General features: G+C 37.7%; 1 protein-coding gene across 2 annotated transcripts; it reads right to left on the bottom strand.

Moving 5' to 3' along the window:
* Window positions 1–7,349: 7,349 nt before the first annotated feature.
* On the bottom strand, window positions 7,350–26,637 carry si:dkey-121a11.3 (uncharacterized protein KIAA1614). 2 transcript variants are annotated; one of them, XM_048164564.1, is made up of 10 exons: window positions 26,328–26,637; window positions 19,686–20,611; window positions 18,342–18,411; window positions 16,860–17,000; window positions 13,927–15,128; window positions 12,781–12,928; window positions 12,094–12,352; window positions 11,794–11,918; window positions 8,544–8,716; window positions 7,350–8,464 (listed from the first exon to the last, which is right to left on the bottom strand). In XM_048164564.1, the coding sequence occupies exons 2-10, from the start codon at window positions 20,575–20,577 to the stop codon at window positions 8,271–8,273; spliced, it is 3,204 nt and encodes a 1,067-aa protein (XP_048020521.1). In that variant the 5' UTR covers window positions 20,578–20,611; window positions 26,328–26,637; the 3' UTR covers window positions 7,350–8,270. The 2 variants fall into 2 exon arrangements, with proteins under 2 accessions (XP_048020521.1, XP_048020517.1); XM_048164560.1 differs by lacking the exon at window positions 26,328–26,637 and adding an exon at window positions 25,910–26,298.
* Window positions 26,638–26,885: the final 248 nt, after the last annotated feature.

The following is a 26,885-nucleotide window of genomic DNA, read 5'->3' as shown; positions in this document are numbered from 1 at the left end:
CTGTGTTGGATTGAATTCCTGTTGATGTGTGGAAATGAAAGTGATCAGAGTTAGAAAACAAATTAAAATCAACAATAAAATCTATCTATCTATCTATCTATCTATCTATCTATCTATCTATCTATCTATCTATCTATCTATCTATCTATCTATCTATCTATCTATCTATCTATCTATCTATCTATCTATCTATCTATCTATCTATCTATCTATCTATCTATCTATCTATCTATCTAAGACTTATTAAAGTGTGTGTGTGTGTGTGTGTGTATATACAGTACAGTACAAAAGTTTGGAACCACTAAGATTAATGTTTTTAAAAGAAGTTTCGTCTGCTCACCAAGGCTACATTTATTTAATTAAAAATACAGTAAAAAACAGTAATATTGTGAAATATTATTACAATTTAAAATAACTGTTTTCTATTTGAATATATTTCCCAAAGTAATTTATTCCTGTGATGCAAAGCTGAATTTTCAGCATCATTACTCCAGTCTTCAGTGTCACATGATCCTTCAGAAATCATTCTAATAGGCTGATCTGCTGCTCAAGAAACATTTAATGTGTACAATTGTACAAAATATTTGTGTACAATATTTTTTTTCAGGATTATTTGATGAATAGAAAGTTCAAAAGAACAGTGTTTATCTGAAATCTAATCTTTTGTAACATTATAAATGTCTTTACTGCCACTTTTGATTGATTTAATGCATCCTTGCTGAATAAAAGTATTAATTTCTTTAATTTCTTTTAAAAAAAAATAAAAATAAAAATTCTTACTGACCCCACACTTTTGAACGGTAGTGTATAATGCTACAGAAGCTTTGTATTTCAGATAAATGCTGTTCTTTTGAACTTTCTATTCATCAAGGAATCCTGAAAAAAAAAGTACACAACTGTTTTCAACATTGAAAATAATCATAAATGTTTATTGAGCAGCAAATCAGCATATTAGAATGATTTCTGAAGGATCATGTGACACTGAAGACTGGAGTAACGATGCTGAAAATTCAGCTTTGCATCACAGGAATAAATTACTTTGTCAAATATATTTAAATAGTACATAGTTATTTTAAATTGTAATAATATTTCACAATATTACTGTTTTTTACTGTATTTTTAATTAAATAAATGTAGCCTTGGTGAGCAGACAAAACTTCTTTTAAAAACATTAAAAAATTTTATTGATTTATTTCTAAGAAATATAAAGTATATTATAAGAAGTTTATTAATTTGTTTTTGTTTTGTACAATCTGATGGAAGAGAGATGTTTATAGAGCTTAATATGTATTGATCCTGAAACATTCCTCTGAATGAGGATGTATTTTTCTACTGGTTGGGGTTGTAATGTGAAGAAGGTGACGTGCTCAGATCAGCGTCTGTCAGAATATTGGTATTGATTATTGTGTTGACGGTGACCGTCGTCATGTGAGCAGTGCTCTATTGATCCACTAATCCTGCAGGCAGGATGGACCGTTCCATAGAGGCCAGAGAGGGGCCATTCACCATGATCTCATGACAGGTGGCGTCTTTCTCCTCTGCCTCCCCTTCCTCCCTCTTTTGTCTGTCCCAGTAATGATTAGAGATCAACACCTGAGTCCAGCAGTATTGAGCCTCCAAAGAGCCAAACCAGAACGACGGTAACTTAAGGGGGTCTTCAACGCTCCCTTACATTGAGGTGTTTTAGAGGTCATGTTTATAGAGATGTTATTTTTTTTGACCAAATCGAGAAATATGACTTATTTTTATTCATATTATGAACATGAAAAATATATATATATATATATATATATATATATATATATATATATATATATATATATATATATATATATATATACACACACACACAAACACACATATACATGTATATATACACATACATACACATGTTATAGGTACTATTATAACATCTAGTTCTGCATATTATATAAAAAATAATACAATCCAAAATATTTTATGCATATGCTATTTATTTTTTAAACTATATTTGCATATGTGGTGTTAAATATGCACTACCCGTTTATAATAATTCTAATAATATTAATATGTAAATAAAAATTTGCATATAGTACAGTATTACTGATATTTCAGCATTAGTATTTTTGCATATTTAATATTAATATAATATGCACACATATGTTTTACTATAATAAAATGTATAATATAATGTATTTTTATTATGATTACTATTTTTTTATATTTATTCTATAATATGATCTGAAATGCTATATATATATATATATATATATATATATATATATATATATATATATACAATCAAATTATTTTATATATGCATATATTAGAGCATTACAGGATTATTATACATAAAACAGTTTTTTTCCTCATGTGACATTACATATGGACTGCCCATTTATAATAATATGTAAATAATGCTTTTTAAGTGTGTATATAGTATATAGTCCAATGTTAGATTAATATTAAAACATTAATATTGTTTTGCATATTATTTAAAATAATATAAAAAATATTTTATTTCATTTATTAATAAAAAGATATTTTATTTCATTGATTATAATATATTTTTATATATTGTGTATTATTTTGGGTTAATATAATTTATATAATCAGGGATAAGTAATATATAAATATATGTGTTTGTGTATAGTAACACATTAAAGGATTAATATGGCAGCATTTATTAAATAAATATTTAATTTATTAATTAAATATGTATTATTTTATATTTAATTAATACTAATATTTTGGCATATAAAATATTTACTGCAATTTTTATTTTAATAATAGTCAAGGAGAGTTGTAGTACATGGACTAGAATTAGAATTTTGGGCACCAAATAGTGGTGATATTTGTGGGTTTGCATAGCTGGAGTGGTTCTAATGATGGATTTAGAGCGAGACAGAGTGTGTGTGTGTGTGTGTGTGTGTGTGTGTGTGTGTGTGTGTGTGTGTGTGTGTGTGTGTGTGTGTGTGTGTGTGTGTGTGTGTGTGTGTGTGTGTGTGTGTGTGTGTGTGTGTGTGTGTGTGTGTGTGTGTGTGTGGCAGGGAGGCAGCAGGTGCAGGATGCAGGTTCCGCATTGGGCTTCTTTATCCCACAGTAAGTGGAGGGGACAGCTGAGCTCTCGTACCCGTGGGGAGGTGGGGGCAGGGCTGAGACGTACCCCTCCGCCAGCTGAGCTCATTAGCATCAATACACACAACACAAACACAACATAAACCTGCACTTGAGAGCAGTGATCATGCTTATAAGGGTGTAGAAAGCCTATAAACCTACCCAAACAGCTGTCATGAGCTTTTCTTATAGTTAACAGTGACACAGCAATGAATATTGAGTAATGAAAGGTGTGATTGCTTAAAGCTGAAGCCAATATAAGCATCTATAAAGACAAGAATGAGATTGTGAATCTTGTTATGAAGAGGTTTATTATTCATTTTGTAACCGTTTTGTCTTGTGTACAATAAAACTGAGAAAAAATGTACCTAGGGAACAGAATATGATAAGAGACTTGGAAGTCTTTTGACCACCCAGAATATCCTAGCAATCATTTGGAACACATTTCATTACTTATGTAAATGTAAATGCATGTTCTTTGTTTTTCATTTGTTTTTTGTGTATGCGTGTGTGTGTTATAAATGTTGGTGACCAGGATGGAATCAATCATGGTCTAATCAATAAGGGAGGACAGGCGAGATATTGACCAGCGCACACGCCTCCCATTTACCTCCACCCTGACAGCTGGAGGAACCAAGACGCTCTTAGGGTCCGTTCATACAGAACGTGTTTTTCCATTCCACTGCGCTACTCTTCCGTTGTTTTTCAATGTAAACGCACTGACATCTGTAACCGCTGCGCTTGCTTGCAGTGTCTCTCGCATGACGCGGCATCCTAAAACTGCCACTCGAGTTAAAAGAAGTTCGACTCGCACGTTTACATGATGACAATGTACTAAAAACAGAAACGTTTTTCATTTGCGTTTTTCGCATACAGGTGACAACGTTGTTAAAACGACCCCCGTTCACACGGATTCCCAAAAACGACTAAAAACGCTGTATTATTCATGCCAGGCCAGTAGTTGGCGATGTCACTTTGTAAAGAAACACTTTGCACCTATAGACAGAACACGCATGTGCATGATGTCACAGTTTTCACAAATTCACGTTTTTGTAGTTTACATGGATACGATAACACTATCGTTTTCACCATCGTCGCATTTGAATCCCATTTTCAAACGTTTGCATTTTCAAAACGCACAAAAATGTTTCAGTCTTTAGTTGAAAACTATGTTGTGTAAATGGCCCCTAAAATTTTTTTTTGCATGCCACTGTGCTACTTTTCCATTGATTTCAATGTAAACACACGTTAGATGGACATCTTTAACCTTTTTGCTCGCGTCTCATTTCTTTTGCAGTGTCTCGCGCATTCTAAAAATGCAGTGCTCAAGTTAAAATAATTTAACTTAAAAAATGCGCCTCTAGACGTGCTTTTTTTTTCATTCCACTGTCTGTGTCTAGGGTTACAGGGCGGTTTACACAGAACTTATTTTTTGCATTGTGATACTTTTCCATAGTTTTTCTTAAAAGTTGAACTTCTTTCAACTTAAAGGTGCTAAAGAGGATGTTTTGTTTTATACTTTTTTGCAATATTACTTGAAACTGTCTTTACTAACTGATAAAAGACTATTTATTAGGTGCACTGAAAGGAATAATATTAATATACGTTATCTGTGCACGAGGTAGGGCCTTAAAAACATCAGCCAATCGTTTACGCGATCATTGCGTAAACGATTGGCCCTCTGGCTTGTCAATCACTGCCATTACGTTCCTTGTGAAAAGCTGCATTCACGTCGACTCGTATTTATCGGAATCTTGAAATGACAACACGTGACATTATATTCGGAGCTGTTCACGTCCTTTTGGTCCTTGGACTGGGAATTATGCCTTTCCGTGGCACCACTATCAACGCCTAATAAATCAATCTACAGTGGTCAGGTGGTACAGCGGCCACGTGGTACATCTGGGAGCTTTCCGAAACTTCCCAGCTTACAAGCTGTAATTACGAGCTCTACGAGGACATGAACGCTTTTTACAAGCTAGAATCTTGTAACTACAGGAATTACGAGGCCGCGTGAACGCACCTAAAGATGTGCGCGGCTGCGCGCTCCAGTAACTTTCCACACTCTACAGGCGCCGCATGCAATGTTTTTGTCAGGAGACAGGAGTAACAACTGCAGATTATGAGTTACTGCGGTGAGTCCGACATAATGAATCCACTAACACGACACAGCGAATGCCGGTGGTAAACACTCCTGTTCCAATACTCGTGCACGAGTTTTGGGAGGCGTTCCCTCGAAATGAGCTGTGTAGGAGGGGGGTTGTTCTTACGCATGCGCTCATTTCAAAAACTCACTAACAGTCTTTGGTTTCTCAGCCGACGAAAAGATCCTCTTTAGCACCTTTAAGCACCACGTTTCTAATGCCTCGTTTCCACCGAGCAGTACGGTACAGTACAGTAATTCCGAACTGTACCGTACCACTTTTTTCGGACCCTTCCTTTGGGGTACCTAGCACAGTAGTCCGGTACTAAAGCGTGGAGCTAGACACACTGCAGAATGTTGATTGGTTGACAGAGAATCGTCAGTTGCGTGTGCTACAAGGGGAATGACAACAAAAGAGGTGCCATTTTTTTTAATAAAGTTGAAACAATACCGTTTCTTCTTGTGACAAATAGCCAATGCCGAAAAGCAAGAACAAGATCTGCCGTATGTCCTACATTGTTGTTTACTGTGGGTTTCTTCTTTGCGTGAGAATGACATCGATCGCTACTTTCCATCATACACCACGCCTATCAAGTAAGGGTACTGTTGGTGGTGGAAACGCAAGCCAGATCAGAGTTTACTGTCCCGTACTGAACTGTACTGTAATGTCCTGTACCGCTCGGTGGAAACGAAGAATTAAACACCATCTTAGGGGCCATTCATACAGAATGCATTTTTTTTTTTTTTTTTTGCGTTTAAAAATGCAAGATGCAGGTTAATGGAATGAAAACAAATGCAAGGTCTAGACATGTTTTTTAAAATGTATTTCTTTTTCTACAACGTTGGTCTGTCTAGCACGTTTACATAGAAAAACAATGGAAAAGCAGAGTAGTGGAATGATTAAAATGGTGCCTTAAAGTCACCATGAAATCAAAATCAACAATTCTTGCTTTTTTTTTTTTTTTTTGGAATATTGTAATATTTATTAAAGGTGCTCTAAGCGATCCTGGGTGGAGTAACTTCCTGTTGACGTTCGAAGTGTTTTCAAACAAAACAGAGGCTAGCTAGACCCTCCCTCCTCCTCCTCCTCCCCCTCCCCTCCGTGCTTCCTGAAACAGTCATGAACGCACATTTAAAATCATTCTTGTCGGTTATTGGCTGGAGCATGTTTATTATGTTTTGTGGTCCAGGCTGCACCAGTTTGTTTTTGTTGCCGTTCTTGGAGCTTGTGGCGACTACAGAGACCGTGTTTTTTACAGTGTGTTCCAGGGGACAGGCAGCTAGCGGATAGTGAGGAGATGTTTGCTGTATGTGAGCACCTTTAAAAACGATTTATCCATGCACAGCTTTTTGTTTTTACTTCACCTACCCTCGTAATCTTTAATCAAAAAATCTTCCTCTCCCTCTTGCAGCGACATCTCTTCTCTTCTCTGATGATGTGTTTACTGGCACAAGGGCGGGACAACCTGTCACTCACATGAGATCAACCAATAGCAAACCACCGCCATTCCCCACAGACAAAATCAAGTCCCGCCCTACATTTTTTCTTGTTCGAGTAGCTGTTTTACTCGGATATACTTCACAATCAGGAAGAAAAGATTATCGCAACTTCCGTTTCATTTCGAATTTAAAGTAATATTTCTGGTTCAGTACAAATTAATCTGAATCCACAGATTACCAAAAAGTTAATTTCCACTTGCTCTTTGTTTTCTTAAAAAAAAAAAAAAAAAAAAAAAGGAGGTTACAGTGAGGCACTTACAATGGAAGTGAATGGGGACAATTTTTGGTTGATTAAAAGCAGATATGTGATGCTTGTAATTTTATAAAAGCACTTACTATAATTCTTAGGTTAAAAGTTATACAGTTATACAGTTTACGGCATTATCATGGCAACAAAGTTGTAATATTGGCTGTAACTTTACATGGAAAATGTTAGCAAGAGATTTTTTAGTTCCCTCTCATATTGTTTACATCTTGTGTTTATACAATTGAAACAATTTGAATGGTTTATGGATTGGTCCCATTCAGTTCCATACTAAGTGGCTCACTGCATTTCTGGTCCTGCTAAAATACTAACACAATCTATGAAGGAAAGAAACAAGCCATCCCACAAAAGCCAGTTGTTTTATTTCATAGGAACACATATAAATAACTGTAACAAAATACATTAGGTTGGTAGCTTTTTGCGCAGCACGTACCGTAATACTGATATCCTTCAGGACAGCACACTAATGGTGTCAGGTTGCACTATAGAGGCATACCAATGTGCTGCCTCATGGAGAAATATCGAATCAATTTACTAAAGAGCATTTAGAGCTGATGATCAATGCGACTGCAGCGTGTGCAATGAGTTCTAAGAGAGTATATAAACCTCTTTTGACTGTGTGCAATATAGATCTGTGTACTCGTCAGCAGCATGGAGAAGGTTTAGTACTAGAACCGATGGTATGAATGCGAAAATGACGGCTTTCAATGAAACAAAATGTTCAGAAGTAGGATAAACATTGATGTTCATTGGTCTTTTTTGGCAAACACATTTCGACTGTCCTTCATTACAATAATACTTGAGTTTAGCTTTCAGTACGTGAAATATCCTTGTCCTTCATACATAATTGTGCCACAGATATATAATATTCTGTTGTAACGATATAATTCAATAGTACCATTCTGGTAGGAAACAACGATCCAATGAATGTTACTGAATATAATATTTTTCTGAGGTACCACTGTAAATTAGCCATAACAGAGGCTTCAGGGATGAGTTCACCCAAAAAATGAAATAGGATTGGAACAAAATACATGAAAAGAAACCCTTCATTTTGGGTAACTATCCCTTTAATATGGACTGTCACCTCATCATTGCTTAATAGCAAAAATAGCAAAAAAAAATCCAAAGGGCGGTAAAACATAATACTGCCGTTTACACAAACTCATCCCTGACTTTATTTCTGACGCTCATTAGCACAGTGTTCGATTGCGTCGACTGAAACAAAACAAGATCAGAGTCGATCTGGCTCAGTCTGGTCTTCAGTTAGCGCTGTAGGCGTCTATGTCGTAGTATGCGGATTGAAGCCGTACTGTTTTGAGTCATTAAACGAGTCACCAGGTCCAGACTGAGTCCCGCCACCTTCTCACCGTTCACCTCTAAGATCTCGTCCCCGACCCCGAGCAGCCCCGCGTAGAGTTTCTCCGTATTGCCGTCACCCATTTCTTCAACGTACACCCCTTAAACATAAAGCGAGTTAGTCTTAAACGTTCCGACTACGTCAGAAGTGCACGAAAACGAGAGCGAGAGGTCACTCACCTGAGTCTGGCCTGCCTTTTCCTCGTGAGATGAGAAAGCCGAAGGGGCCGTTGGGGGGTCTGGAGAGCTCCAGTAAGATGGTGCCGTCGGGGAAAGCCTGAGCCACACGTCCCACCGGGCGCACCGCACTGGGCCGCCCCACGTCCTCTACACTCAAGGCACGCTGAAGACCCCTGAAACACACACACAGATTTATCTACCTAAAACGACCACATAAATACAACTGAAGTATTTTACTGCAAGATTATATGGTGAGTTACTTATTATTTATTAATTATGATTTTGAATTATGCTAATTCAAGCAGTTGGCATGTAACAGTGCTAGAACTTTATTTTCTTAGGAAAATGTGAGTGGTTCTTGATCATTGAAGTTGCTACCGTTACGCTAGAGTGTTGCTATGGTGTTACTAGGTGGTTATATTTTTAAATTTTATTTATAATTACTTTGAATTACATTTATATGTTTATTTTTAAACATATATATATATAATATGTAATTTTATATAATAAAAAAATAATAAATGTTAAATACATCATTATATTAGTATTATTTTAGATAATCATATTTATAATATAAGAAAAATAAAATGTACATAAACAGACACCCTTATCTGACACCTTATCTCTACAAAGAATACCATGTATTTTCAACTGTGAAGGCTGAATAAACAAGACACAACCAGAATAGATATATCCTTATTGGCTCTCAAGGAAGATGATGTAAGCTGCAGCTTTGCTCCAGTCACTGAAGCTGGAATTTCCTCTCTGGCTATCTCTCCTTCACTCAGACACACATTCACACACTCATAAACACCACACACATCCACAGGCGCTATCGAATCGCAACACCGGTGACAAACACGCTATCTGGCACTGTGAATCCAAATACACTTAAAGGGCAGTGTCTAGTAATACTAGGCTTAATATAGCAGCAGCATGTAGACAGGTGATCATTGCCAGCATTCCATGTCTTTCTTTGGCAGACACACACACCTCTATTTTTATCCTCCCTCCCTCCCTCTCTTTTTATTGCTGCTGCTGACCCAGTCAATGGAAAATACTTATCCTGTTGCACAACACGACAGCTGTCTGAATGTTACAGGAGCACGAAGCATGCTCCGCAGAACATGTCATGCTTGAAATTGCCATCGTTCATTACACTAGAAGGTTACAAAGAGGTAAATAGGCAGATTTAATGAGACAGAGCAACGTGCATGTGCGTGAAAAAATACTTACAAAAAATGACGGGATGGTATCAGATTCTTTTTGGTAAATTATTATGGGATTATTTATTAAAAAAATCTGTAAATTGTAAAAAAAAAAAAAAAGTATGAAAATAATATATATTTATATGTAGTGTATATTTATCTATTATATATTTAAATAAAAAAAAATAATATTAATATTACAATGATAATAATATTACTATTAATTAATTATATAGATATGTCATTGACGAATAAGGTTTTTAAAAGTGTAAAAAAACATAATGGAGATATAATTAATTTTGAAGTTTTATTAAGTGTTAACAATGAGATTATGTGGTTTTTATAATCAGTTAAACACTCCTTTAGTCATTTTTTACAAGATGGACAAAATTTGTCACCAAAAATGTCATTCGGTTTAACCAAAATTTCGGTTTTACCGAATGACCCATTTGGTTATGCCATGGGTTATACTGAATGACGATATCTTCAAACAATGCTAACAGAATCATATCTAGCTAGCTAGCAAAAGAACAATCAAACATTTTATATTTAGTACAAGTTTTTAAAATATTACAACATGCATATTTAAAATATGACCTGATGTTTGGGGACATGCGTCTGAGCAAGTGAAAACATGAATTTTTCAAATAGTTAAAATAGAGTTAGTTAATTTGCTTCATGACCATGGGTGCTTCTCAATTCTTATTTGTGCATCCTCGTTTCCTTTCCTTGCTTCCTTTCCTCGCGTCTTAGCTCCACCCCTTCAGGATGCGAGGGAAGGACGCAAGGAAAAGATGCGAGACGGAGGAATTGAATCAAGTGAAATGATATATCCTCGCTCCCTTTAGCGTCACTTTAAAGCGTCATCAGCTGCACTCCAGGGATCTATCCATATGTTATTAAAGTTTGGTTATTTAAAAAAATTATAATAAATATTAATAAAGCAAGATGCCCCGTTGAAATATATGAGGTATAAAGTTTTTTTTACATTTAAATTATTGTGAGAGATATAAAGGGGGAGGAGGATTTATACGTGCGTCACGTTTCTCGATGAGAAAGACTTCCGCAAAGGATGCACCTGTGTATCCTCGCTCATGACTCCTCAGGAAGCCTCCTCACTCCTCGTTCCTCGCCTCCTCTCGGTGCAATTAGAGAATTGAGATGTCCTTCAAGATGGCTGAGCTCGATCGTTTTCCGGGTCATAGGATGGAGGACGGAGGAGCGAGGAGACGAGGAGACGAGGAGGGATATTGAGAAGCACCCCATGTGGTCCTTTGCAGGTGTCTGAATGATGTCACATCCTGTCACATGATATTGACCGCATGACTTGATCCAAAATGGTCCCTTTATATTGGTTACTCCGAATGACATAAATAAAATTAATTTTTCCGGACATTATTTCTCATAACAAAGCAACGACTTCTACACATAATTCTAATACCATTTTGCACCATGTTAATATATGATGTTATAAAATCATGCCAGAATAAAAAATATATAAATTTATTTCATTTTAAGATATTTTAATCACAAATGAAGTGGCTGTATTGGCCTTTGGACGGTTAAACCAAATGACCTTTTGACACTTCAAAATCTTTAAAATACCTTTATATGTAGCAAAATATAAATGAAAACCTTTTGGATTCAATAAAAGAGATCTAGTTGTACTACCTTATATACTTTGGATATCATATCTTTGTTTTTTATTATTATTGAGGCCTTTGGACAAAAAAATGACACGTCTCGCAATTGACCCATATAATATTTATATTTGTTTATAATTATTTAATATAGTAATATTGTTGTAAATAAAATTGTCTTAAGTTCATATTTTTAAATAATGCAACCCTTAAAAAATGAAAATATTCGTCAATACAATTGCATTTTTTTAGACACTGCATTATCATATTATATTATATTATATTATATTATATTATATTATATTATATTATATTATATTATATTATATGTTGTTTGGTGTAATTTAAAGGGATGCATCATCTTAGTGTGTTATTAATTTGTATGTTGTATAAATGTTGTACCTGGTTAATACAGGGCTACAGGGCTGTTCTCCTGGAGTGTATGCAGAGGAGCGGTCTGCTTTCTTCTTGGGAATGTAGAGGTTTTGAGCAGATGAAGATCTCCTCAGCTGGAGATATGGAGACCCCTAGTGGTGAGAAATGATGCAGTCAGTACCACTCACTATATATTATCGCTTTGAAATTTAAAATTTAAATTAATAACTTCATATACTCTCTTCGATTGTAATTAATATCTATTTATAAGAAACACGTGTTTTTTGAGGGACTTCTAAAGGTCATACAATAACAAAAGGTGCTAACCAGCTGTATACTCTGCAGTGAGGGGGCTTTCTTCAGCTGGTGGTGGTGTCTGTGTGTGGGGCTGGGAGAGGTGGAGGGTGATGTTGGCCGAAGGTTTTGGTTCGAGTTTGAGTTGGGTTTGGGGTGCAGGCTGAGATGATCCATGCTGCTGGATCGCCCCTTTCCCAGCAACCCCACACTGTTCAGCCCCATGGCAGAGAAGAACCGCCGCAGGGAGAGTTTGGGTCGACCTTCCCGCTGCTCCACATCCGCCCCCGCTCTAAAAAACAGGGCAAGTCATAACAGGTTATTTATTTATATATATATATATATATATATATATATATATATATATATATATATATATATATATATATATATCATGATTTTTGATATTGGTTTTGTGACATCTGTATAAATGTTTATGCAATTGTGATTCTCAGTCAGTAGGTGGCAGTGTTGTAGTAGACAAAAAATGGAGTCATAAGTAAGTCTGTACCACATCTCTCCTGACCTACTTTGAGCCTGAACTGCCAAAGCAATCTGTATGATTGTTGCCCCGGAAATTAAATTGTTCGGTGAAAGGATTTAACATTTTAGTAAAGGATCTGGTTTGTTAAAGTCCTAACCAAAAAAGATTACAGAAAAGGGACGTAGCCGTGGGTAAGGGCATAGCATACTCATCATTTCCACCTCTTTCTTACTCACTGTGAAAAGTTTGGACTAGGTGCCCTGTGATGCACTGGTCTGATTGGCCCTCTGACGTGTCCATCACTGAGATGAGTCTGTGTTGATTCAGCATTGCTGGATGTTGCATCAGATCCTAGTTGTCCAGTAGTCTGGTGCTGTTCAACATCTGAGTAAGCACAGAAAACGTGGCAGTGCATATCAAAGGATGATTGATGAAACATTCTATGTAAACTGTTAAACATTATGATGAAAGTATTATGATACTGTGTAATCTGAACTGTTAAGTATAACAATATTACATAGTGATGCATCTCATGCTACTGAAACGTAAGTGTCAGAATGCATTTACAAGTAGCGTCACACAAGATGGAAAATTGTTGAGAGGGTGGAAAAAGACCGGGAGAGTAGTTGCTGATCGCACTAGCAACTGGCCCACTGTGGGATTACTCCACTAGGACAGTATGGATCTGCTGATCTGGACAATCCCCAGTGGGACAGGAACGCAGTGAAGAGAAGTGCACACGTTCACGGGTGACACCTCGCTGACTGGAGAAGAACTTACAGGTCTACCTGGAATTGCCACTCGATTCTGGGAAAAGCTTTGATTCATTTTTAGATTACATTACGTAAGCGTGCATCTGAAATCTAACCTTCACAACGCTAAATATTAGCTTTATTCTTTGCAGCGTGAAGCAAAGATATGTATTAAAAAATTAGGAGGTTATATTAGCTCTATTACAGCTAGTGTTATTAGTGCTTTACTGCAGACTTCATGCTATTGTTTATTTTTCTGAGAAACTCATTTTCAGCTAGGCTAAATCTTAGTGCTAGAAACCAGAAGGTTGCAGGTTTGAGTCTGTCAAAAGACAATAACCATTGTGCCCTTAAACAAGGCACTTACTCAAGGTTTCTTTTGGGAGGGTTTCTTTGTATGTGTATGGCAGGGGTGTCAAATGAGAGCCACTGTCTTGCAGAGTTTAGATTTTACCCCAATTAAACACACCTGAACCATCCAGAAACTTCCAAGCATGCAGGTGTGCTGGACTTCCAGGCAAGTTGGAGCTAAACTCTGCAGGACATTGGCCATCCAGGAGCAGGTTTAGACATCCCTGGTGTATGGATAAACCATTGACTACTGTTATTAGCCCATGTATTTAAACTAACCTGTTGACCTTTCCTCCCCTTGTATGGGTAGGTTTCGAGCACACAGAACCGGGCTTGTCCTGAGTAAGGGTCCAGGGGTGACCATGGCAGACCGGTCCTCCCAGTAACCCAACCCAGATGAAGCCTGCTCCTGAGGACAACTCTGCACAATGCCCCCTGCCTCTGTGGAATCCAGATGCACCAGGTGGTACTCTGGCGAAGACATGAGTGTGACGGTCCGCCGACTATTAGAACGGTCTTTGGAGCTGGATTTCAGGGCAGATTTTTTTGGTTGAAGAGGTGGAGGGGTTGGCTGGGGAAGGTGGGAAGTGGGCGGTTCTCCTTTTGGAGGCAATGGAGGTGCCACAGGACCTTTGCTGGATGTAGGGCTGCATGCGGCTGGGATTCTCTGTCCATGTAAATCCGTGGCATAGGGGTTGAGAGGCAATGCTACTCCATTCGATAGACAAATTTGAGTCCCATTGGGTGTGAGTTTGTTGCAGTCTGGAGGTGTTGGAACCCTCAGGCCATTGACATACAAGGGTTCCTGCTTGCTCTCGAGTTTCCGGACCTTCTTCTTCAGCTTCTGGAATGTTCCTCTACTGCTCAGATTATCCACAGGACTGCAATGCGTTCCATCACTGTGGACAATAGCGGGACTCGTCCCAATGTACGTCTCCTTAATCTGTTCGATCCGGACTAGCCGGTTGGGAAGGGTGGGAGCAACCCAACATGGTATCTTTTTCCCTTCTACTTCCCCGTTAGGTACGGACAGCGTATTTGAGGTCAAGCTAGGCTCATGGGGTTCATTTAGAAAAGTCCCACAAGAGTTGCACTGCCTGTTTTCTGTCTCTGAACCTTTGCCATTTAACAAACTCTTCTTGGCTTTTGTCTTCCAGAATATTGAATCCTTCGAGCCATGACCTGACTCTGCCTGTCCATTGATGTAAGATGACAAGGTGGGTTTGGACACCAGCAGGCCCTGTGCTCTTTCTCCAGCCCTGCGCCGCTGGCGTAGCCGCTCCAGGTAGCGCACCTCGGCGTCCTTCTCGGATTCGTCTTCGAAACGCACGCGAGTTGGGGACTGGCCGTGTCTCCGCCGGGTTCCGCCCACTGAGTCACTGCTGGAGGAGTCACTGAGGTTTCCCGAGAGGACCGCCACGCCCTCCTTCCCGGCAAGAGGAGCCTGGTGTAAGGGTACACCAACCCAGGAGAGCAACTCCCTGTACACACATGCACATATATGAAATTAGTTGCATTCCTGTGCACTTAGATACTCAAAGAAACGGATGCATGCCAAAGTGGCCTGCAGTCTATCTCTAAGCATGGAGACATGGGCAAATTCCTGAGGAAATTTTCCCTCTGCTTTGGCTCCTCTGTGCACATTCCTGACATGCTTTTTTACTCCTTTTAGGAAGGTCGTCTTCTGCACACCAGACATTTTGAAATCACCAGGTCTTTGTTAGACATAAGAAAATCAAAACTAGCGCCTTTCTGTATTCCCTGTTTGCTAAGATGTGGAATTGCCAGAATAGTAGTCTACAGGTGTATTATTGTGCACTGGGACTTTTTATGCCCATTAACCATTGTGCACTGTTCTGAAACCTATGGGACTTTTTACAGCCGTGAGTTTGTCTTAACACTTAACTGCCTCTCTTGAGATTGAATGTTTAAGTTTAACCCGAGCAAACTGACAGCAGTGTAATCAACATCACCAAGCTGTTTTTCCCATAAGGGAGAGGCAGGGAGGGAATTAGTAGAAGGAAAGTAACAGCTGGCAGACATGACAGGTGTAGCGGAGCAGTACAGCAAAGCGGTTTCATCAAAGCTCCCTTTTAAATAAAAAAAAAAGAGAGAGAGATTTCTCTGTCAGTCACTAATTCACTATTATTAATTACTATTTTTAGATCCAAGCTAGAATATGAATATACAATTTGTATTTTTTATTTGTTTTTGTTTTCTATTTAATACTTTAGTACAGTAATTTATGAAAAAGTCAAACCATCTAATAGCACATTGCTGAAAATGTAATTTACTATTAATTTAATTTCTTATTTATACATTTTAAATATTACTTTTTATTATTTACATATATTTGTTAAAACATTTTAATATATATATATATTTTGTAATGTTTTTAAAATATATATTTTCCCTCTTTTCTCAGTGCGTGTCAGGTTTTGTTGACGTTTAAAATTGCCCTAATCTGTTCCGGATGCTGCCATGCAATGCACGCCGCTTGTCTTCATACCAAACAAGGATACAGACGTTTGGGGCGGATCGCCCATCTGTCTTTGTGTGAAAGTGCTGAGGTAGAGAACAGAGCGCTGGATGGGGAAGTGGGATTTAGAGGCACCAGACGTGTGTACATGTTGTATAATTCGGGTTGTCTTATGTAACACGTGGCCGGCAGAAATAGAGAAGAAGAGTTTGGAGGAGGACGCTGGTACACTTAGTTTAGAAGTTTAAATTCAGGATACCATTAGCTTCCTGCTGCTTCACTGATAGTATTGAATGGGTTATCTTTGTTAAATTGTTATACAATACTCACATATCAGTTTCATTCAAATACATAGAAGATACAACTTTATTTTAATGTCTTTATCATGCCATATTTTATGCCGTATTAAAAGGCCAGGCTAAAATAGAAAGCAGCACCTGTTGCTTCTGAAAAGAGATCTGCCAAACACTCCCCCCCCTTCCCTTTTATCAGCTGCCCGCCTCCAAATGGAGCAAAATACAATTCAGTCCAGCCCCAAATAATACAGTTTAAGTTCTACATCCCCCAAACAAATCCTCAAGTGTGAGCAGGTGAAGGTTTCCTTGTTTTGATATGAAGAGGGCCATGTAGACACCCTCCTTTCCCATGATGCCTAAGCCTCTAAACCCCAACCCCCCCCAGCAGAAACCCCAACAAGCCGAAGACTAGAGAAAAAGAGACCGGAGAAACTTACGGGTTGTCCCTCTGGACGGGTAGGATGGTGTGGTCGGCTTTGATAGGGTTGGACCGGGCCTTCATACGCGCTCTCTCCAGCAGTCGTTTGGCCTGCTCGTGGCGAGGGCTCAGCGGAAGGTCGTCGGCCAACACAAAGGCCCTGTGGGCAGGCCAGAGAGAGACAGAGAGAAAGAAACACGTCAGCTCCTGTGCGGAGTGGGGGGATTAAGTGGAGCAGACCGTCATCACTAATTAGGCTGACGGTTGTTGAGTGTGTGTTGGGTTTGTACCTGATTATGATGCACTTGATGGGCTTATGCATATGTTTACATGATCAAAGGCCTGAATATTACTCTAAAATAGAAATATGGCCATACCAAGATATAAAAAGAATGTATGGGTCATTCTCAGGAACTGGTATGCCTCAGGACTTACTACCGATGTAATTCAAAGGAAACTGAACTTAAGTCTCGTTATTTAATAACGTAAAATCTGTTTAGTGTGTAATGTAAAAAACATTTTTTAAATAATAATAAAAAAAGTTTTTTTTATTATCAGCCAAGTTTGTAATTTTAATCCAAGAATTTAGATTTGTTTGTTTGTTTTTTGCTTTTTTCATCTTTTGTTTAATTCAAAGGATTTTTAAAACTAAAAACACCAAGTACATAAAAAATTAAAACCACAAAAGAGTTTATATGAAGTCATCAGAATCAGAATGTATGGGTCTTTCTCAGTAACCGGTATATCTCAGGAAACACTACTGATATAACTAAAAGGAATATATGATACTGATATATTTTAACAGTGTCATTATTTAATAGCTTTAACTCTGTTTAGTGTGTAATCATAATGAAAATTTTATAAAATTTTCATAAAATACTTTTAAAAAATTCTCCTTAAATTAGGCTTTTATTAAAGTTCAAACATCATTCTTACACTCTTATTTTTTTTTTCTAAAATAATGCTTTATGAAAATGTGTCTGATATTTCTTTTCATCACTGTTATGTTTCTTTCTGTTATCTTTCTGACATATCTACATGAGCACATTAACAGTCCTTTTGACCATATGGTTTCTTATAATAACTTATAATCTGTTTTTTAAATAATATTTAAATGAACAAAAGTATGTTCCTGATTTTTTTAATGAAACTTTTTTCAAGAATTACCCATGTTTTTATATAAGAATTTATGGCATCTTTATTAGTTTGTTGAAAAGAGCTGAGCTATTTCCTTTGTTATTCAACTCTTAGGTGGAGTTTGAAAGAGAGGCAGGAAGAGCCAATGATATGATCTCGTTCCTCTGCTTATGAAAACCTCAGCAGCTGTTTTCTCCTGAGCTCACGTTCCCCTTTTCTGTATGTTTCACATTTAGAAATATTGAGGAAAGCTACTTTGGAGAGCCTTGGGCAACTAAAATAATAAATCTCTAATCAGCACTGTGAGAAGCTAAATATACAAGTGTGTGAGAATAATGTGAGAGCATTAATCTGTGCTGCCCACCTTTGGCTGTGTTCACTACCTTGGAGAGATATCCCAGAATCCCAATCACTGTCATTCAGGCCACAGAAATCTGTGGAAACAGATACAGAGACATTTGGGGTGCAAATCACAGGGGGTTTTGACCTCCCTAATTAATTTTGACTTGATATTAAATATATATAATACATATAAAATAAATATTTATATATATATATATATTATATATATATGTTTTTTATTTTATTATGCATTTTTCCTGCTTTCAGAACAGATCAGACCTGCATTCCACCAATTTTGCAGCATCTACTTCAAGTTGAGTACAAATGAAGCAAACAAATGAAGCGCCACACCGTCTTTGTTTTTCCAATCTCACAACCTTTATTAGAGTAAGTTGTTTGTAATCAGTGTAATTCTCATTCTTATCCTTCTGTCTCCTCATATCTGGATTATCCAGCTCTCTCATCTATATGACCTCTGCTTCATTAGAGAGGTCATGTGCACCTGTTGCATGTAATGCTTAAACGTTCTAAAGGAGACAATGACATCTCATCCGACATGCGCTAACGTCATTTAGCACCTGTCTGATAGCCTTGGATTAACTATGCATTATATCGTACATTACGTTACAACGGATAAGGCTGATTACATCTCAGATTCCGGAAACAAGATGGCAGTTTGAAACACTGCCTTTGTATTCATGTTGATTTTATATAGTTTTAAAAATATTTTAAACCATTTTCAAGAGTTTCTAGTCTAACCATGTCATGTGGTGTCACCATCCAGTAACAATTACATACACATCTTATTCATTATTATTTTTAATTTAAAAAAAAGTCATATTATAAGCTTCATTTTTTATTATGTTTTTGAGGAGTCGCACCACATGATATTTTACAACCTGAAGTAATTTAAAAATAAAAAGGTCAAATTATCTGACTTTTTAAGATAGTTATTCATGAGGCTCTGCAGGGGTCATCTATGTTGTCACTTCCTGTTTATGTTTTGTTTTCTTTTTTTCTGAATGTTGGTTGGACCTCATGACTGATTTGCCAGACAAACGGTTTTTAAATATTATATTATTAAGCAACGAGTCAATCAGTCAATAAGCAATAAATAATAAATACTTTTTCAAGAATTTCATTATATTTCTTTATTATTCTTTTTTCTTCGTTATGATTTCAGTTTCAAAATACATTTTAAAATATATTTTAATTCAGAAATTAAAAACTTCATCATAGCAGAGGTTTGTTAAAGTCATGTCTGCAAGTCTGAATTGCATTAACATATTTTTGAAGAAATTAATAGATTTAAAACAAAAAAAAAATTTGCGCCACGTCACTGAGCCACTGTAACGGATCTCCATACCTCTACCGCCAATGTGCATCGGGTCCTCCAGCCTCTGTCCTAGTGCAAGGTCTTTGCTCTGGGCTTTCTGCAGCATCTGTTTGAGAAGGCCACGGTTCATCTCGACCCTCTCGGCTAGGGACAGCGCACTCCCACTGCTGCACATGCTCTCCAAGCTGTCGGCCCGCCAGAGTCCACTTTGTCCCACCTCGCCATGACTGTACCTGCGCAGGTGACTCTCCAGGCTGTCAGACCTTTGGAGTTCCCTTGGGAACTTGTGGCCCATTTTGGAGCCAACGGCCCATGGCCCTCCATTTGGTCTGTTTTTCCCAACAGAAACATTCCCGTTTGGAACTGGCATCTCCGGTTTAATGGACCTCCAGAAATACTTTGGTGGCATCCAAGGTTTATCGGATGGGGAAGCATCATCTTGAGGACCGCAAACATTGTTTGAGAGGTTCTCCAAGCTTGCTCCTTCTCCAAGGCCACGGGGAATTGCCAACAAGTTTTCAGAAGAGATGGGATTGTAGTCGAGTTCTACCTGAGGCTTGGGGTCTCCTGTGAGGAACGTCAAGGGCTTGTGAGGTTCCCCGTCTTCATCGCTGCTGCTGGAGCCCCAAGCATCAGTGAGGGCGTATCCCAGCATGAAGGTCCCAGGAACCACCTTCTTGTCCTGGTTCTTACTTCCAGGTTCTTTCCAGACAACTCTGCGCTCAGAGAGAGCCTTGACCTTGGTCTGCAGCGCCGATACGGCAGAGCCTTGAGTTTGCTGATTTGAAGGCGAGGACGGGGAGCCAGGCTCTGGGCTTGTGCTAGAAGGATACCTGTCCTCTGGCTCTTCGAGGTGGATGTCAGTGTTTTGGGATGGGGCAGGCAGGGGGTCAGCATCCTCAGAGGTCACTGCTTCCTCCATGACGAATCAGAGAGTTAGTGGAACATTATGGTGGCTGAGGGGATAGAGAGAAACAAAAACAAGAGAATCATTGACTAATAATTGCGTTTATTATTTATATTTGTACGCACAGGAGAACTTTTCACAAAAAAATCTCAGCCTATTTCACAAAGGTGCGTGAATCTGGAGTATAATAATGAGACAGCATGAGGTTTGTAATTTGCATAAAACATGGAAAAACCATCTCCATATAAGGGCTTACCACTAAGCCTTTCTATTACAGCCTTTCGTAAAAGTTTTTGGTGAATCATAATTTGTTTGTAAAAACATTTATACACAGATTTCACGCACAAACTTGTGCATACCCATGGTTAGTGAATGAATCCCAATGTTTACATACTTAAGCTGCAGTCCACGATTTTTGTCCCTCTAGCGGTTAATAAACAGAACTGCATGCGTCTTGCGGAAGAACATTGTAGCCGGAGCTACTTTTCTCCGTGTATGTCTATGGCGAGTCACGCAGTTACTATGATACTCTGCGGCGAGTCCTACCAGTCCGGTCTGAAATAGTCCGAATATAAACACTTATTATAAGTGTACCATAATGATTCAGGATAAGACAAAAACATGGTTTGGAAAATGGATTCATGTTGTACATTCTCATTATATAATTTTTGTAAATTTTGAACACAAAAAAAGTTGCGGACAGCAGCTTTAATTTAATTTTTTGTTTATGAAATAAAAGTCTTTTATGTAAAAAAAACCCCTATGGTTTAACAAAATGTGTTTACATGAGAAGTAACACTACAACACTGACTGCATAAAATATTAAGACTTTCTTTCAGAGAAAGTATCTTTAATAATACAAATGTATTGATTGATTGAATAAATGGTGAATTTCCTGTGAAGGTTTTTTTTCATACCGATCCGTTCTGTTTTATCTGCACTACAACTGTTATTTTTATCTGCAACGTTCTGACCGAAAAACGTTCAAGTTACTGTATTTGTATTTAGCTATGTAAAATAATTCTGTTGTATTTGTACAATGACAATAAAGAACTTGACTTTTTGCATTACTATCTTTGCTGCTGGCTAAACTTGTAAAAGATTTCCAGTAAGAGAAACTCACCAGCTATAAACAAAGGAAGAAAAGTCGTTACTTTCGTTTATCACGACTAGATAAATTTACTTGGGAATCAACAATGCATAAGATATGATGACTTGCTTTCATAGATTGTGTTTTGAATATGAATGTATTTTGTCTTATTGCACTTGCTTTTAACATGTTTACTTTATAATTAAAATATGACAGTGCAGTAAAACAATACACTCATAATAAAATGCGTTATCTGAAAACAAGTCAGCGTTGCTTCTCAAGTAAATTAATCTTTTCTTAAGGATTTTTACATATTTTTAAATGGGTCCTTGATTATGATTTCACTTTTTTAACTTTAGTTAGTGTGTAATTTTGCTGTTAGAGCATAAACAACATCTGCAAAGTTACAATGATCAAAGTTCAATACAAAGGGAGATATTTTCTTTTACAGAAATCGCTTTTAAGGACTACAACAAAGGGCTGGACTACAACGAGCTTCTTCCCAGGTTGGTGACATCACAAATCCCAAAATTTACATAAACCCTGCCCCCGGGAACACGCAACAAAGCGGGCGAGGCTATGTTGGGCTCCTTTAAAGAAGAGGAAGAGTTGTTGTAGTAGAGTGTTGTTACATGCCGTCATTTTACGCCAGACTGCTTCACAAACCAGGGTCAGTTCAACACTGGATTTGCACAAAAGATTAACATGACGGCACATGCTAGTCGATGAGTTGAATCAACTCCACAGCAACTACATAAATTTATCCACTAACCATTTAGAATCGTCCAGTTGCATTCTAAAAGTTGTAACTTCTTCCTGAGTCTCTCCATCAGTGTCCGACTCCAGTTTGAACAATGTAAGGCTGAACACTGTTACTAACAATCGTCATTTTGGCTGCGTGAGATTCTCCAGCTTTGTTGAGCAACTGAAGCGTGAGCTGTTAAAGCTCCGCCTTCTTCTAGAAAGGAGGCCGGGAGCAGCAGCTCATTTGCATTTAAAGGACCACACACAAAAATGGCGTGTTTTTGCTCACACCAAATACTGGCAAATTTGACAAGCTATAATAAATGATCTGTGTGGTATTTTGAGCTGAAACCACAGACACATTCTGGAGACACCAGAGACTTATATTACATCTTGTGAAAAGGGGAATAATAGGTCCCCTTTAAATAAAAACACAACAAAAATACTGCTTAAAGGTGCCCTAGATTATGTTTTTAAAAGATGTAATATAAGTCTAAGGTGTCCCCTGAATGTGTCAGTGAAGTTTCAGCTCAAAATACCCCATAGTTTTTTTTTTATTAATTTTTTTAACTGCCTATTTTGGGGCATCATTATAAATGCGCCGATTTTATGCTGCGGCCCCTTTAAATCCCGTGCGCTCCGCCCACAGAGCTCGCGCTTGCCTTAAACAGTGCCTTAACAAAGTTTACACAGCTAATATAACCCTCAAAATGGATCTTTACAAAGTGTTTGTCATGCATGCGTCGGATTATGTGAGTATTGTATACTGTTATATTGTTTACTTCTGATTTTGAATGAGTCTGATAGTGCTCCGTGGCTAACGGGTAATGCTACACTGTTGGAGAGATTTATAAAGAATGAAGTTGTGTTTATGTATTATACAGACTGCAAGTGTTTAAAAATGAAAATAGCAACGGCTCCCTTGTCTCCATGAATACAGTAATAACCGATGGTAACTTTAACCACATTTAACAGTACATTAGCAACATGCTAACGAAACATTTAGAAAGACAGTTTACAAATATCAATAAAAATATCATGTTATCATGGATCATGACAGTTATTATTGCTCCATCTGCCATTTTTCGCTATTGTTCTTGCTTGCTTACATAGTCTGATGATTTGGTTGTGCACATCCAGACGTTAATACTGGCTGCCCTTGTCTAATGGCTTTTATAATGTTGGAAACGTGGGCTGGCATATGCAAATATTGGGGGCGTACACCCCGACTGTTACGTAACAGTCGGTGTTATGTTGAGATTCGCCTGTTCTTCGGAGGTCTTTTAAACAAATGAGATTTATATAAGAAGGAGGAAACAACGGAGTTTGAGACTCACTGTATGTCATTTCCATGTACTGAACTCTTGTTATTTAACTATGCCAAGATAAATTCAATTTTTCATTCGAGGGCACCTTTAAGAATAAAATTTTCAGTGCAAATAATTCAGTGTAAGCATTAGCATTTTTGAGTGACAGTTGCATGAATTGAGGGAAATAATTGTGTGCAAACAGGCCATTATTAACAAGTATCACTTACAGCATGATATACTGTATTTGGCATTCTTAACTGTCTCTTTGAGGCCATTAGTAACCACAGAGGGTTTAATTGTCCTCAGACCAGTGGAAAGCACATTCTTCATTTAAGTGAATTTTTGATAAATCACTTTCTGTTGACAAAAAGAGTTTCACAGCTTTCATTCTTTCCAAACAGCTTTGGCCAAGGCTTGACCACAGTATCTAAAAAATGACCACAGTGTCTAAAAAATCTAAAATGTCAAAAACAACTGCCAGTATGTCATTTTGGTATTGAAACTGGATTTTCCCAAGGCTGAGAGAAAGTAATAATGAATATTTTAGTGTGTCACATAAGATTAATCTGTTCCACTGATGTAGAACAAATAGTTTCGCCAGTAACCGATACAACATGCTAACCTGTTCTGAGAATAATGTAGGGCTTGTTGACACATTATCCCTGTTTTAGCTTTTGGCTTAACAGCACTATCCTGCTTTTAAACCTTCAATTGTCATTTAACAAAACACAATGCTGTCGAACTAACATCTGACCGCTCTTAACTTTTAATTAACAAACCCATTCAGGTGTTAGAAACATGCACTTGGCATCTGATCTTGCCATTATTTAGGACCGGAATGGAAAAGCAAGTTTGCTCTGAGGTAAGTACACAAGCGAGTGAGTTTTCTGGGAGATTAATTTGATTTAATTGGTCCTCTCTTAATTAGGACTCCATCCAGTTGCTCCAGGTACTTCTCGTTTGGATACATAGACGTTATTCTGTCTGAAAACACACACACACACACAAGATAATAAAGAAAAATCTAAACAATTTTAATCACTTTTTAAGTTTTTAAAACACTAACACACCTGTTCACATGTTTAAGTGTTTAAGCTGCTATATTTACAACAAAATCTAGCTGTTCAATGCCTAGAGATGGCAATATATTTGACTGATGATAATCTTGTAATTTTCAAAAATAAAGCGAAAGGCAATATGCTTTTTGTTGTTGTCATTGTTGCTGTTTGTTTTTAACAACCAATGAGAGGCAAAAATATAGTCTCAAGGTACAGGATAAAAATTTATAAGGGTTCCAGTTAAGGTTTTTTTTTTTATATATAAATAAATAAAATAATTAATAATTGTCTATGTATAATTACTATGCTAACAAAAAGCAATTTCTAGCCAATTAAATATCAGAGTCAATAAATAAATAAATAGAATGTACAAATATTCACTATAGAAGTTTCCATGATTTTGTTCCATGACTTTTTAAAATAAATTAGTCAATACATGAATAAAATATGCTCACAAAGAGCATTTTCTAGAAAATTAAACATCTTTGAGCTGAGCGTAAAAATAAACAATATAGAAACATTCACTATAGAGATTTGATAGTGACCTTTTTAGAAATCGATAGATAGATAGATAGATAGATAGATAGATTTTTAGGCAGTTAAACACCTTATGGAGTCAAGCATAAAAATAAACAGACTATAGAAATATTCAGTATAGAAATTATTTCCATGTGCTGTTTTTAAATTACAGTGCCAAAAAAAAAAAAAACGGCTGGTGATGAGAAAACTACAGGAAATGAGACCATTTCAAAGGAATGAGCAATATAATTCATGCATGATGCGTTCTTGATGTCTCACTTTGTGCTCAGGTCAGTTGCTACAGCTCTGCGTCTAAAGTCTAGACTAATTTCTCAGCTGGTGTTGAACCCCAAACACATGGGGGTCCTTCTCTGTCGGACCAGGAATGAAAACAATCATCTCGCGCGGGACCACTTCTCTCATCTGACATTTATTTAACACTGGGGCTCAAAGAAGCAAGGGCCAGGAAAACAAAACACCATCCGAATTCAATAACTCTCACACAGGTGGCCATGAAAGCTGCACAAACTTTTAAAGATCACGAGAGCTGTAAATCTGACAAATCACGTCATCGCACTCACTGAGAAGACAAGAAAACAAATAAATATCTTCTTCAAACATCTTACCTCCTTCGTCCTTTTGCTGTCTATCTTCCACAGCAGCCACATGCGCCCTTAAAACCCCATTTTACGATTTTAAAAATCATGTTCAGCTACCAGGAGTCAGCAAAAACTCAAGCGGCCAGTCAAATCCCATCTTGCTCTAGTTTCTGCTTTGCTTTCAGTTTTGAGCGTCCCAAATCTTCCCTCACTCACTCACTCTCTCTCTCTCTCTCTCTCGCTCCAGCTGTTTTGGGCCAGCTCAAGGGTGCTCGGCACACTCCCACTTCAAATTTGGCCTACTAAACAGCTGCGTTTAAAATACCGGCTATCACTCACTGCTCTCGCGTTACAGAGGAAGGACCAACTGTAAAACTCGACTACATGTGGAAAGATCTCTACGTTGCTATGGAGACCGTGGTGACCACCTTTGAGAGAAACTGACCTGTAAAACGTTGCTATTGGTGGAGCGGCCCGCGTAGCTCCGCCCCCAATTAGGAGGAGCGTAATCCTACCCTTGAATTTGGGTGGACAGGAGATGGAAGAATTCTTAAATGCTGAGAGGAAGTTCGCGAGTCTCCAGGCACATATTCCAGCTGCCAAGGAATTTCCTTTGTTGATTGTGAGCGCGCGCCCGCTGATTTGTGCCCGTCTTTATGTTTGATACCCTAGACATTTCCGTTACCTTCACTTTAAGAGAACTTTTGGCATCTGGTTTGATTTTTCTGCACGAATACCCATTAGAAGTCAGTCAAACTTCATACGTGATTATTTTTCTTCCAGTAAGTATAAATCCCTGATCTGAGGCCAGTTTGAAGCAAAGCCTGATGTAATAGAGAGCACTGGGCTGGGTCTTGAACTTCATGCACAGTTGAGTCCAAGGACGCATAAACTGCAGGAGAAAAAAAAAAGAAGAAGAAAAACAAAAAAAGAATAGACCTTCTTATTTGTGCATTCCTACGACACAGACCCAGCCCTGCCTGTAGCAAGAAGTAACCCAGTA

The sequence above is a fragment of the Megalobrama amblycephala genome, linkage group LG2 (genome assembly GCF_018812025.1).
Source record: "Megalobrama amblycephala isolate DHTTF-2021 linkage group LG2, ASM1881202v1, whole genome shotgun sequence".
In the NCBI taxonomy this organism is placed as follows: Eukaryota; Metazoa; Chordata; class Actinopteri; order Cypriniformes; family Xenocyprididae; genus Megalobrama; species Megalobrama amblycephala.
Note: the sequence above shows the minus strand (reverse complement) of the source record. Positions and strands in the feature narration are given on the sequence as shown.